Source organism: Pterocles gutturalis, unplaced genomic scaffold, assembly GCF_000699245.1.
Source record: "Pterocles gutturalis isolate BGI_N339 unplaced genomic scaffold, ASM69924v1 scaffold48731, whole genome shotgun sequence".
In the NCBI taxonomy this organism is placed as follows: Eukaryota; Metazoa; Chordata; class Aves; order Pterocliformes; family Pteroclidae; genus Pterocles; species Pterocles gutturalis.
The window spans coordinates 14,266-28,464 of NW_010104795.1; the positions used below are offsets into that span (position 1 = coordinate 14,266).

Below are 14,199 nucleotides of genomic sequence, written 5' to 3' on the forward strand. Positions count from 1 at the left end.
ATAAACCCAGGCCTTGAAACCTTTCAGGTGAAGCGATGTTTGCAAAAAGACATCTTAGGTCTTTATGTTTTCCTCCTTCATGAGCAGGCAATGGTCTCCTACATCAATGAAAAAATGTGTCTGTGTTTTTTTGGAATTAAACAACATAAGGCAATTAAATATTGAGAAGCAGTCATGTAAATGATGAACATGAACCTTCCCATCAGTAATGCGGAAGAGGAGCTGGACTGGATCTGATTTATAACGCCATATCCTAGGCTAGGCCTGAGGATGTCCATCTCTTGTAGCAAGGAAGCAAAGAGTTGTTGCCTGCACAGGTAGCATCTTGCCCATGTTCTTCTGGGTGGAAGGAAGATGCTAAGTATGTGCTTGCTGAACTGAAGGCCATGAAAAATCAGTTGGCTCTTCATCACAACATCAAACCTAATTCATAGGTTTTTGGCCTCCAAATCCCAAATTGCACATCAATCTGATTTTGAAAGTTTACGCTTAACATGTCGGGGGGGTTCCCAAGTATCACTATCATCTGTTTCTTCCTCGTCTTCTTGATCTTCCAGCATTTCATCTTCCTCCTCGTTCTCATCAAACAGCTCTATCCCAAGTTCTAATCTCCTCTGCCTTTCTGCAAACCACTCTCTGACCTGCTCATACCCCATGTGAGATTTGGCTACCAGTTCATCGAGGTCTTGCTCATTAAGAAATTTGTGCTTCATATAGTAGTCCTTCAGGATCGCTGTTCCAGTTTTGAATTTTATGACAGACATACCTCTGTCCCAGCAATTTAACCTCTTGCTTCCCCGAGGCCGCCCCCGAGGCCTCCCCCTCCCCCTCCCTTTTGGTCTTCCTCTCCCTCTCTTCCTCGCAAAGCCTTGGCCATTCAGACTGTTTGCACTGGCGCTCTGGTAATAATAATACCATTTTAATCCACCATTTTTCCAGGCATAGCGAGTATCTCCAAACCAGCTCACAATTTCTGATCTTGGGAGCCCAGTTTCTTCTGCCAGTTTGTCATATTCTTGTGGAGATGGCCACTGAGTACGGACAAAGGAACTTTTAAGCATGTGCAACTGCTCTGGTGATTTTTTGCTTATTTTGCTTGAAGTGGAACACCCTGATTTTGCTCCTGCTGCTCCATCTCCCACAGATGTTTCTCCAGCCTCTTCTTTGGAGCTGCCAGCATTGCTCTCATTCAAGTCAGCTCCCTCTTCCTTTAAGACATTTGATTTCCTTCTTTCTGTAAACCAGGCATCAATCTCTCTCCTAGTCAGTTTGGTTTGGGCTCTTAACCTATTCATCTCTTCATCAGTAAGGACAGGGTTATTAAGAAAGCTTGCTTGGAGGACTTGTAGCTGTTCAGCAGTCTTCTCTTTGAACTTCTGTGGGGTGAAATCAGGAAAAGTGCTCCATGAGGACTTACTCTGTGGAGTGACCCCTGTTGGGGACTCATTCATTTCATCACTTGAATCAATAACAATGGTGGCACATGAATCATTGTTGAGATTAATCCCATGATTATTCTTCGAGTTTCTCTGATTGTAGCGTGTATCGCTGAACCACTTTTTGATCTCTCCTTTAGTCAGGCCTGTTATTTTCATAAGTCTAACAATTTCTGAATCTTGAGGAAACTGATTTTTAAGGTAGCTGACTTTCAATTCTGCCAGTTGCTCCTTTGTTTTTTTTGCTCGGATGCCAAAGGAGTCGGGATTCATCAGCACAGATTCATTTTTGATAGGCTGAGGGGCTGGAACGGCAGCTACTTGTTTGGTTTCTGCAACAGGCTGAGCAGTGTGAATCTGACTCTTCTGTAACTGTGTTTGGTTTGGGACACCCGCTACAGTCAAAGCTATTGGAGCTGTTACTGGTAACGTATTTGCACCTGCAACTTGAGTAAGAACAAGTCCTGGCTGACCAACTATTTGGCATGTCTGTAAAATTGAAGGTAAACCATTGCTAGCGGCAGAAATGTGTGCAGGAATAACGGTAATTGTCTGTGGCACAGTATGCACCGTGCCATTAAATTGTTTCCTCCTTGCTTCCTCCACTTCCTCTGGCGTCCAGCTCACACCATGTTTCAGACGCTGAGCAGAAAACCATATTTTAATCTGTTCTTCTGTGTACTTAGCTTGAGTGGAAAGAACAGTGATTTCTGACATGGTTGGATATGGGAATTTGTTGTAGGTGTTGAGCAAAAGAGGATTGTTATCCAAGGCAGTATTATAGGCTGGAATGCTATTTACAGGTATTAGGACTTTTGGAATCAGGTTTGAGTTCTGTGGAGCTGTAACAGCTGTTATAACCTGTGCCACCCCAGGCTGAAGCACTGGAGCTGGAGTCACTACCGCACTAGCCACATCTGCGGCACTGCAAACAACGGAATGGCTTGCTTTTGACTCAGAAACTGCTGGCGGAGGGTTTTCTACTACTTCTTCAGAGTTTGGCTCATTTTCAGTTCTCTTTTCTTCACCAGGAATGTCATCAACTACATTGTGGAAAACAGCAATACGTTTAGTCTCGGTTTTGTTTTTCATCATTTTCATAATAGGAGTTTTGCTAATTGAGATCCCTGATGAGGGGACCTCAGAAGAGTCAGCCTGTTCAGCGTTTTCTTCTCTCACAAAACTCCCATCAAAAGTGAGGTCGTTTACTGTTTGTTCGAAGATTGTCTGATTATTACGTTTCACCATGGTCAATTTAAAATTCTCCTCTCCAGGGTGGTATTTCAAATTATGTTCTGAGAGAGCATCGTATCTTTTGGTAAGGAAATTGCATTCTACACAAACGTAGGATGAATTTAATACTACATTGGGATGTTCTGAATCCACATGAAAAGTAAACATATTGAGATCGGGAGTTTGAAAAGTACAGTATTTACACTCATAACCACCTTCGACTTTATTTGCATTCTTCTGATTGTCTGAATCCACATACTCATTAGCATCCTCATCACTTGTTACACTCTCTGCTGGAGGGTTATCTGCTGGCGCGAGTACAGGTGGTCCTTCCTCCAAGTCTGATACCATTTCTAGATCCGGATCCTGCTCGTTGGCTAAAACCATGCACGGTGTTGTTGATTTTCGTTTACTTGCCATGCCTGTTATGTGAAAATGATACTGACTGGTCAGATACAGACTTAGCTTCAAGCTCTTCTTGATTAATAATAATGGCTTTCGGTACTTCAAGTCAGTTCTTGTAAAGTCTCAACATTTATCCCATTAGCAGCTTTTCTTTTGTAGTGCAATCAGATTAAAAATAGATAGTTGAGGATGAAATGTTGAGACACACTGTTTTAAAGTCCACATCCACCACCTGTAGCAAAGAAGAAACAGTGGAATTAGTTCAATTTAGAGAGTAACTTCTATTCTGCTACATATTTTGGCTTCATGTAATTCAGTCCTTTGGGGTTCAATCTGTCACTATTCATCCCCTGAAACCAGCAGACCCATTCCAAAAAGAGATACTCAAAGCTAAATTAAGAAAGGCAAAATCCAATCCACTTATTACAGGCTGAAATTTGTTTTAGTTCATGTTAATGCAGTGAAAGGCATAAAACACAGCATGGTGTAACACAGGTAACTTCTGACTGTTTCCCTTTCTCCAGAAACCTTTTTCCTGGCACAATGCTGAGGTCAATTGTCCTATGTAATTTTTGCAGTCTTGCTTTTGGACTACTTTGTCTAAACTATGACAACTTCTCTCGACTGCCCAGTGAGCTCAAGTCCTTCCTATCACAAGCTCAACCCTGGTATGACATTTCCACTACTGACTCTGTCATGTCTTTCGTGTCAGAGGTTATGAAGGGTCCAGGAAATGCAGGCTTAGTGTTTTTCTATTCTATTATATCACATCACAGAATCACAGAATGTTAGAGATTGGAAGGGCCCTCGAAAGATCATCTAGTCCAATCCCCCTGCCGGCGCAGGAACACCTAGATCAGATCACACAGGAACGCATCCAGGCGGGCTTTGAATGTCTCCAGAGAAGGAGACTCCACAACCTCTCTGGGCAGCCTGTTCCAGTGCTCTGTCACCCTCACCGTGAAGAAGTTTTTTCTCATATTCAAGTGGAACCTCCTATGTTCCAGCTTGAACCCATTGCCCCTTGTCCTATCACTAGATGTCACAGAGAAGAGCCTGGCTCCATCCTCCTGACACTCACCCTTTACATATTTATAAACATTGATTAGGTCACCCCTCAGTCTCCTCTTTTCCAGGCTACGGAGACCCAGCTCCCTCAGCCTTTCCTCATCAGGGAGATGCTCCATTCCCTTCATCATCTTTGTGGCTCTGCGCTGGACTCTCTCCAGCAGTTCCCTGTCCCTCTTGAACTGAGGGGCCCAGAACTGGACACAATATTCCAGATGCGGTCTCACCAGGGCAGAGTAGAGGGGGAGGAGAACCTCTCTCGACTTACTGACCACGCTTGATATATGCAAGCATGAGCATGTGCAGAGCCTTTCTCCCCAGTCTGAAAACGGGCAACACAATGTCTTTTTAAAGCACTCTGACAGACAAAGGATGACTATCCTTTGTTCCTAGCTCCCCAAATGTCACTCTCCACTTGAAGTTCAATCCCAAACCAATAAAAGTTGATTGCAAGCACATGGCAATTAACTGAAATCTGTTTTCATGCCTCTCTGCTTTAACAGGGACATGATTGATTGTATGAACTGTACCAGAGAGAAAAAAGCATTAAAGACTGATAAAGCAAGCAGAAGCCAAACAAAATTATGTATTTTCTGTTCAGAATTCCTTGTCAATTTCTAAGAAAAACTGAAGTACCGCCCCAAAAAACTGAGGCCTACAGAAATTCAGAGAATAAGTATAATCTTAAATAGCATCTACTGGAGTGAGTTTTATCCCACAGGAATCACAACTAGTCTGCTGGAAATGATGCACAAACTTCTGCAGAGGCTTATAAACTCTGCAATAGTTCTTTTCTTGAAATAAAATCAGACACTGATTTCTCATACCAAAAATCCCATAGGTACATTAATTTTCAGACAGTGGAACATCATCTACTTCCCAAAGTGTGGCCATGCTCACGTTCAAGGAGAATACTCAGTAGCTGTTGGAGAAGGTTTAGAAAGGGAACAGTATGTCAAACTACAGCACAGGCTAAAACCAGAAGGCCAGCTTTGTTCACAACAAAGTCTTAAAGGAAAAAGAACAGTGTAAACAGAAGAAAGGCAGTTACAAGAAATGAGAAGGGGGACAAGAAATACTGTTTTTCACCATATGATAATATGATTCTTTCTTTTTGGTTATGGGAGGGCAGAGGCTGCGGATAGGAAGAACAATTCTTAGCTTCACATTTTTTCTTTACGCAAAAGACAAAAGTGTTCATCCATGGTCGCCACCCAGTGCTGCTCCACAAGCTCTGTTTTTGAAGCTGTGTGCCTCACCTCACTTTTTCATAAAAATCCTCCCCAAATGTTTTTAACAGTCACTCTCTGCACTACTTCTGTGTCTACATCCAAAGTAGACAGCCTGACATGATAGGCTTTTTTATGCCAAGGATACGGCTACATGACATTAAGGACACTGACAATGCTCAATAAATCTTGGGTACTCATCATTCCAGGATGACAATTATTTAATAGTACTGGAGTTGAAAGATACCCTTCTTCCACAAGCTAATGCTGGCAGTCTGTACAACTGCACAGAAGCGTAAAAGATGATTATTTTAATATATATACAAAGTACGTATTGCAAGCCATCTCATTTATCTTTGCAGTGAGAGAATCATGAAGCAAAGCTAGATGAATCCATTTGTCTTGGTGTCCTGAGGGATGAGAGGTAGAGCATTATCAACCATACTGCTTCTCTGTGGGACTAGAGGGCTCTTCACAAAAGAAAGACAACTGCCAAGACTCAATGTTGAGCAATGCTCTTGGGGAAGAGCTGGGTGGTATTACCTAATCTTGCTGGGATCTTGAGTAAAATTTCAGAAATGCCAGAAACGCCCATTTTCAAAAGCTACTTAACAGCTAGTTTTGCTGACTGAAGCTGCAGTTTGAGCAGTGACTGTGGTACTCTGCAGTGCCTCATCCCTAGCGCAGCACTTAAGATCTATACACAGGGCAACTTGAGTGAGCATAAGGACGTGCAGAGGGTCCTGTTCTGGGATGGCACAGAGCACAAGCGAAAGCAACATTTGACCTGACATGCAGTTGAAGCATTCTTGAGATAAGGCTGGAGATAATAAACAAAATGGGAAACCCGTCCAACAAATCAGTAAGTGTTTTTTTCCAGTCCACTCATATACCAAATAACCCATGTAATTGCGTTCACAGTGCCTGTAAGCCTACAGGTCCATGTGCAAGTGCATCACCTGCAGCCTTTTAGCTAAATCTCTGTATCACATCTGTTTGCTGTGGTTCAGTTTTGCTCATGGTGCACACACAGATTATCTTTCTTGTCCCTCCACTGTTTACCAACTGAGCAACACTGTTCTTTCATGTGAGCGGTCTCAGAGAAAACAAGCTGCTCCTACGCTCTTCTGACTACACTACGTAACTTTTTTATAAAAGGATGTTGTGACTTCAAAACCCTGTTTAATTCAGGGCTTTGAAGAGCTACAACAGCACTCACTAAAACCTCCACAAAGCAAGATGGTTGCAACCCTTCCCAGCCTTCTTCCCTCACAGACTTTACAGAAACCTCTGTTCGCTTCTCCTTGGTGTTAATGGGATTATTCCATTTCTAGCACCCTGCTTGACATGTTCTCTCAGTTTACCAGGGGATTATGAAAACTCATACTCAACTAGTTTATCAAACTAATTACACATCACCCTTTTACTTCAGTTCCTCTAAAACACCTCTTCTGTACTGCTTACAGAAACGCCGTGTGGGACCTTGCCGTGTATCTTGACTTCAGTACAGTTTGCCACATCCCGTTCCAGTAGGCCAATTACTCCAGCAAAAAATGAAATCAGATTGGCTTGACATAGTCTAGTTTTGACAAATCCACCTTTCTGAGAACCTTGTTACCACCCTCTAGGTTCTTACAAACTGACTTTCAGTAAATTCTTCCTGTATCATCCTGTGAATGAAGATCCTATTAACCAATCTGTGATTGCTTATGCGTTCTCCTCCCCAGTTAAGACTAGGTGCTACATCTGCCTGTCCAAAGTCCTCTGAGACCTCCCCACATCCTCCATGTGTTCCTGAAGATCATCACCAATGGTTCAGAGTTGGCTTGTTCCCTACATACTTTAGGGTTGATACATGCCAATATCATTTAAGATTTTCTGGTTTTATCTGGACTGTATTTTTAACCCTCACTGTTATTAATGAAATTATATTGTGCAATTTGGTTTGTAACGAATATTCCAGGTGTTTGCTTTATGTCAAAAGCAGCATTTTTCAATGAAAGAATCTGGAGAAAAACTTTCAATTAGTTGCACTCGTAATCTCTCAAGACATCCATCACTGAAATCTCCTTCTGTAATTTTACCTCAGATTTTCATACAATTGACATTCCCAGCAAAACCAGACCATGAAACAAACATTTTTCTAGGAACATAAAAAGTAAAATGCAGGCGCACTTTTTTGAAGGTCCAGGATCTTCTATTTTATCTTTGAGCACGCAATGGCTCAGGACACTGCTCTTCAGAAACAGACCATAAACAGTTAACAATCCCAACTCATTAACTATTATATTAAGACAGATTTATTCTCCCAAGCGGAATTCAACATTTAAAGTTGTCTCTATAGCAGATTTGGATAAAGATTTATACAAATATTTTCTAGATGCAGGCAGAAACCTTCTGCACCTTTGATTATAATTTGAGAAGGAAAAGACAAAGGGTTGACAGCAGAAGATACATGTAGAAGAACCTGTTTCTAGAACAGATTTTTTTACCCACCCCTTCCTTCCCTCCCCCAATAGGAGCAGCTGATACAGCACGAAAATACATGAGTTTACAGAAAGCGTTCACTGTGTATTCAGGTTGTATGCTTTATGAAAAGGCATTTCTCCCTGCTTGCTGTGCACCACTTCCATCCAGCTTGCAGGAGAAGCATGCCAACAAAAACTCAAGACCCAAATAATATGATTTTAAGAATATGCACAAACTGGGTGGATCAGGAGAAGGTGAAGCAATAGAAACTGCTCCTAACTTTTAACATCACCTAGATTATAAATTGCCTACCAGCTCTCTCAACACAGAAAACGTTTTGTCTTCTTACAGCTTCTCATTAACCCATGACAATATGCAATTGTCGATCCTTTGTTTAGCCTCCTTCTAACCATTACCATGTATTCAGAGTAGATGTATCCACATCAAACACTATTCTGCACAGAGCTCATCATAGGCTAATCTGCTCTGTTCTGAGCCGCCTCCCAGACAGAAAGGTGAAGGGCTCAGTTTTATAGTGCCATTTTCTTCAGTTGTTCATTATCTGCAAAGCTGAGAGGGCATTACTGCTTATGGCTCCAAAATAAAGCCAACTCTCTATCTAAACCCTGCAACATTTATATTTAATTCCCGTTTTAAAATGAGATTTGGTTCCAATTCAACATCGGAGCAAAATTTATCAAACTGAATCACGTGTGCTACAAAGATAAGGACAGGCTTAGGGTCCTTGCCCCATTACCATTCGTAACGAGGGAGGCATGTACCACAAGCTACTGTGCTGCCTGCCCACACACAGCTTCAGGGTATGCCAAAGCCAGATCTGGGCTGGAGCACTGGGAAGCCGACAGGAAGCCTCCCGGAGGCTGAAAGGAGTCTGCCACAGGACACGCAACTAGACCTTCTTCGTTACCTCCTATCCCCACCGGTTTTCATGGGTAACGAGCAGGTTCCATCAAAATACACCTCAGAATTTCAGGCCAGAAGTGAGCACGAAGTGACCTGGTTATCTTTCTCTTATCACAAAATACCCCCCAGGTACCTCTACAGTGAGCGCAGTAACTTGTGCCACTGCTTTTGACGCACAAAGCCATAACCATTTTTTTGTCTGATCATATAGAAGCTACTCACCGAGCATGACAAGTACTTAACAATCACGGGCGCACTGACAAAGAAGTACCTTTAACATACATGGTGTGTGTTTCTGCTCCTCAGTTGCATAAGCATTATTTTCTATGTGATCAGGTCACCTTGGCAGCCAAACCTCACACAGGCAGGTCTTTTTTTTTTTTTTTACCTCTAAAGTGTTCAATTCAAATTGTGAGCACTCAGTACTTTTAACATCAGACATCCCTGCATGATTATTCCTGAAAATGAGCATCAGACTTAGTAAATGCTTATCATACCAAATAAAATGGCAGCAGAGTTAGGGATGATTTTTTTTTTGCATAGTTACAGCTCTGTTTTGTTTTGCTTGCTGTGCTGTTACATAGAAAAAGGAAAGCAGGAATAAACAAATTATTGACCTCAAAAGATTTTAAAATGCGTTTTGGGTTGAATAAACATTTAATTCAACCTCCACAATGTTTCATATGGACTTTTAAAAAGACAAACAGTAAAAAAAATTAATTTAAAAAATTGTTTATAAAAGAAGCTTTTCCTTAAAACATCAAAATAAAAGGTTCTATTCTCTTGGGATTTCATTCTTTAAAATGAAACAATCTGGTGGAGACACGATTTCACAAAATGTTCCTTTTGACTTGAATATACTTTTTTTTTCCCCAGATAAGAAATTTCTAGAGACCTTCATTTTCCCAGGCCCTAGTCTAGTGCTGGAAGTACAGACCTTCCTTTTACTTCCCAGAGTTTGTGTCCCCAGACACCTTCCAGCTTCTTCAGAGACCAAAGCAGCAGTCCTACAGATGGTCTCCTCTGCTAGATAGCCCGACTCATTCTCTAATCATCCCTCGTGCTCTGCAGGAACCCCCGCGCTTTTAGAGGTGACACAGCTCAGCACAGATTGTCTCCCTCTCCTCTCCCCCTCCTCCACTGATTGCAACTAACCGCATGCGCCCTCATCACATTGGAAACCAGATTTCAAATCGGCTGCTATCTGCTTTCGTTAATATTTGCCTGTCACCGTAGCGAAATGCCATCCTCTCAACATCAGTTTACAGTACTGGGAGCTTAAACAAGTGGGACTAGGTCTCAGGGTTTACCAGCTCCCAAAACTTTTATACCTCCTGCTAGGCCAGTGGCATTTGCAGGAGCACAAGCAGCAGCAGCAGCAGCTTAAGGACCATGTTGATGCGTGCCAGTACAATAACCTACACAGCTGGAGGAAGAGAATCCTTTTAATACAGGTGGTTTAAAGCAGCCTGCAAGTGTGCACGACAGGCATAAAAGCGTGATCGAGAGCAGGTAACCAAACATTCCGCAAATTCTACCATGGACACAAAAAGGTGGTGATACATTATGACTCATAATTCTGCCAATTTTTTTTAATTTTTTTTTTTTTAACAGTGGAATGCATTTCTCAGACCTCAGGGCTAGATGCTTGCCAAATTTCAAGTTCCTATGTCAAATCCCTGAGGCACAGAGCTGCTTACAAAAAGAAAGATGACACGGCTTTTACACTGAGATTGACTCTGTTAATTTTGCTCTTGAAACAGCTGAATGTTCCCCCAAAACTCAATGAACAGAGGACAAAAGCAGCCTCCAAACAGAAACAATGTGTGAGAAATTCTCATTTCAACGATCTTAAGAAACAGAAAACAAGAACTTAAAGGGGACTGACCAGCTGACACTAACATGCACTGCTACATGTTCCACATGTACACACAGACTTGCATATACCAGGGTACAGACCTATAATTTAAGTAACTTGCAAAGGATCCCAAAATACTTGAAACAAATGTATAAACCCAGTGTTTGTACGAGGCAGTGTTTTATGAATGAGGAAAAAGCAAGGACTTAGAGTGTCACCTTGAAAAGCAAAAAAAAAATTACAGTTCTGTTGCATGGACCTAGGTTAGCGTGTGTCAAGGTGAAGACTCCAAGGCACATTATGAAGACTGCAACTACTCTTTAGAGCCTCCTCTACCACTTAGGCCACCATGGGCTTTTGCTCACATGTGCTTCCTCAGAACCTCTTCTGCATGCCCCAGACCCACCTGCTTCCCACCCCCATGCCCTCCTTAAAGCCTCCTCCAGCCTCTTAGGTCTGCTACTACTTTGGGAGAAGGTTAGGGAATGCAGTGCATAAAAAGCCCTTTATTTTCTTTGCCACGTGATTTGCTTTTCCACTTAGGAAATAAAAAAATGTGACTTCAGAGCTGGTATTTTAAAAGCTTTTGGTTTTATTTATTTATTTTTTTTAATGTGGGTCCAGAATGCTTCCAGTGTCATACAACAGCTTTACAACTGTAAACTGAATCACATAAATAAAGGACAGACAAAACCAAGAATTCACCTCATCCCTACTTACAGGCTCCTCCATACAGGAAAAAAATTGTGTTCAGGTTTGTAAGGACAGCTGATCTTACAGAAGTTCTTCAGGATGTTATCCTCTGACCTGATCCAAGCAACACGGGTCACGCAGCAGCACTTTCACAACATAAATACAACACTTAAGTTTCCCTCTCTTTATTCAGAGTACTTGGTCACTGACATTAAATGCAAGTATTCCCAGTGCAGCAGTAAATTACTGCCAGGGCCAGGGTGAGACTGCCGAGCTATCTCAGATTTACCTGCCACACCAACATCATCTTGGTCTGTTACAGAGCAACATCACTTTTGGGGCATGGTGATGGTAAAGTAACAGCATCCCAGCATTGGCAAGGGAGTGCAAGCAGTTGCCTGGAGAGGTTGTGGAGATCTGCTGGGAACTTTTAAGGAATTCCCATCCTTGGAAGTTTTCAAAACTTGGTGAGACCCTGAACAACCCTATCTATCTTTGCAGTTAACTGCTTTAAACAGGAAGCTGGACTAAATCATCTCCAGAAGTCCCTTCTACTCTAATTTTTCTCCCCAGGATTTTGGGATGTTTCAGCTTAAAACTAAAAGGAAGGAGGGTAGCCCAAGCTGCCTGCATAAACACTCTCTGCATGTCTCAACCATCCAGTAAAATACCACTGCGTACCAAGTTAACCTTTGCAAAAGGCAAAGCACTTTTATTTGCAACAGTGACCTGACTGCACTCCCCTGCTGAGTACTGTGCTGTACTCCTTAGATGCTCCCGCTGATTTCTGTGGGAGATAATGTCTCATTCTGTGTGCAACAACAACTGATCCCCCCTCTCCACCCCCACCATCATGCATTCACAGAGCGGACAAACACTGTTTAGTGCCAATCAGCCCAGTGACAAAAAAAAAGGTAAAAGACAGGGGACTATAGAGCCTTCCAAGTATAACATACAGAATAAAAAGCTGAATCTCAAAATACGGTCACTCGTCGAAGTCAGAGAGATGACTGTGTACTCAAGTTACCACGGAATACTGAAGCGTCTTGAAGAGCCAGCAGACCAGAACAAGTTAATTCAGCCCATGGCACAGGGAGCAGGAGGTTTGCAGTTACCGTGTTTAACATGTTCTACTGCACCAGCGCTGCTAGACTAGAAGCCCAGCCGGAGCCTGATGCTGTCCCACACTGCTCCTGGCCCACCTAAATGAAGGCCTTTGATGCAGCCGCAAAGTAACTCAGCAAGAACCATCAAGTCTTTCACCAGACTGGTTCCCTGCTCAACTGTTATCCAGGCTGACACCCCAAACTTTGTGAACCTCACCTCTGTGACTTACTCTCAACCAGACACGTGATCCCTCTCCTAGCTGCTCAGAGCCCTGGTGGAGACAGCAACCCCCAGTTTGGGAGCCACTGGCCGAAGCAAGCCACAAGCTGCACCTTTTGCCCTGTTCTGCTGGAGCTGCCTGTCATGTGAGCAGCTCTTGCAGGAGAAACACAAACCTCCAATGTTCAGTCCTGGCAGGGAAGTAAGAGAAAGGATTACTGAAAACACACTATCCAGTTTCACTTTTTGTCTCTCATGTACTAGTGTCATGGTGGAAAATCAGCACAACAGGATATAAGTCACAAGTATGTAGTTAACTAAAACACTGTGCTTCGAATTAATAGCTGTGGGTCTGCTTTCTTATTTTTTGCATTAAACACCATAAAAAATTGGATGAGTTCTGTTTCAAAATACACAGGTAGTTTAAACCTGTATAAATATCCTAGGGTCAAAATCATACTCTCACTGATTTAAATGAGAATGGGCAGTTGAATTTTATTTAAAAATATCGTATGTGTTGATAAAAACACATTTAAGAAGCAACAGAAAAGTCTAAAAAAAATTACACAGCACAAAACAGTATACCATCAGAGTCAGGGGGAAAGACAAGAAGCATCAGTATTACTTTTAAACCTCCTATTATTTACAGTAGGAAAATCAGAATCAGTTTTAGTCAGAAACACTTCGCTAATTTACATTAATGTTTCAAGAACACACTGAACACATTCCATCATATGAGTAACACCTACCTAATTTACCAACATTAAACCAGTCATCCTTATTAAGAGCACCAATGACTGCCTGAACTACTGTTCTAACTATAAACAGATTAAGTTTTTATTAAATGGATAAAAGCACTGTGAAAAAAAATCAGCATTAAAACGGACAGGTTTAGTTCACATAATTATATTTTTTTAGAAGAAAGTTGTCTTAGTTAACGAACTTGGAAATTCTTAGTGAAAACACTGAATTAGTGGCAGTCAATGACTAACCTTATAGACAAACATTCTCTTTGCAGACATCTGCACTGAGAGAAGATACGAATTATTTTCTGAACGACAGAAGTGTCCTGCCTCAAAGCTGAAAAAGCTGGACAGGTTGTTTTCTGTTTAAGATCTCCAATTCAGGTTCGAGCATGAGCTGTGCCATGTCTTAAAAGACATGGGTGTGTCATCACAGAAACAATACATTTAATGTAATAAGTATAAAAAATATCATACTTTGTCTCATAAATCCATAGGTTTAAAAAAAACCACAGACATGCTTGAATAAATGTATTCTTAGATATTCTACATATTTACAGTAGTTTAATTAATAACACAGACATGTTATGATGTGTAGGGGAATTTTTAATTAAATTTTAATTTTCAACCAAATGCAGTTTGACATAAATTGGGAATAACTGGAACTAATCACTATTTGAAAAACAAGATATGCATAATTCACTATTTTCTAAGGACAAAAATTTAAAAATATACACCGATTGAGTGTATGTTGAGACAAAGGACTGATAAACACTGATATAATTTATCCCTTTACAAAACAAAATTTAGCTTGA

The 14,199-nt window shown here is 41.5% G+C and overlaps 1 protein-coding gene across 1 annotated transcript; it reads right to left on the reverse strand.

The window, feature by feature from the left end:
• Positions 1 to 464: 464 nt before the first annotated feature.
• On the reverse strand, positions 465 to 3,111 carry ZHX1 (zinc fingers and homeoboxes 1). Its single transcript, XM_010087156.1, has one exon. The coding sequence runs from the start codon at positions 3,087 to 3,089 to the stop codon at positions 465 to 467; it is 2,625 nt and encodes an 874-aa protein (XP_010085458.1). The 5' UTR covers positions 3,090 to 3,111.
• Positions 3,112 to 14,199: the final 11,088 nt, after the last annotated feature.

Excerpts from the sequence above, each read along its gene's own strand:
- ZHX1 (XM_010087156.1), bottom strand. The coding sequence starts at position 3,089 with ATGGCAAGTAAACGAAAATCAACAACACCGTGCATGGTTTTAGCCAAC.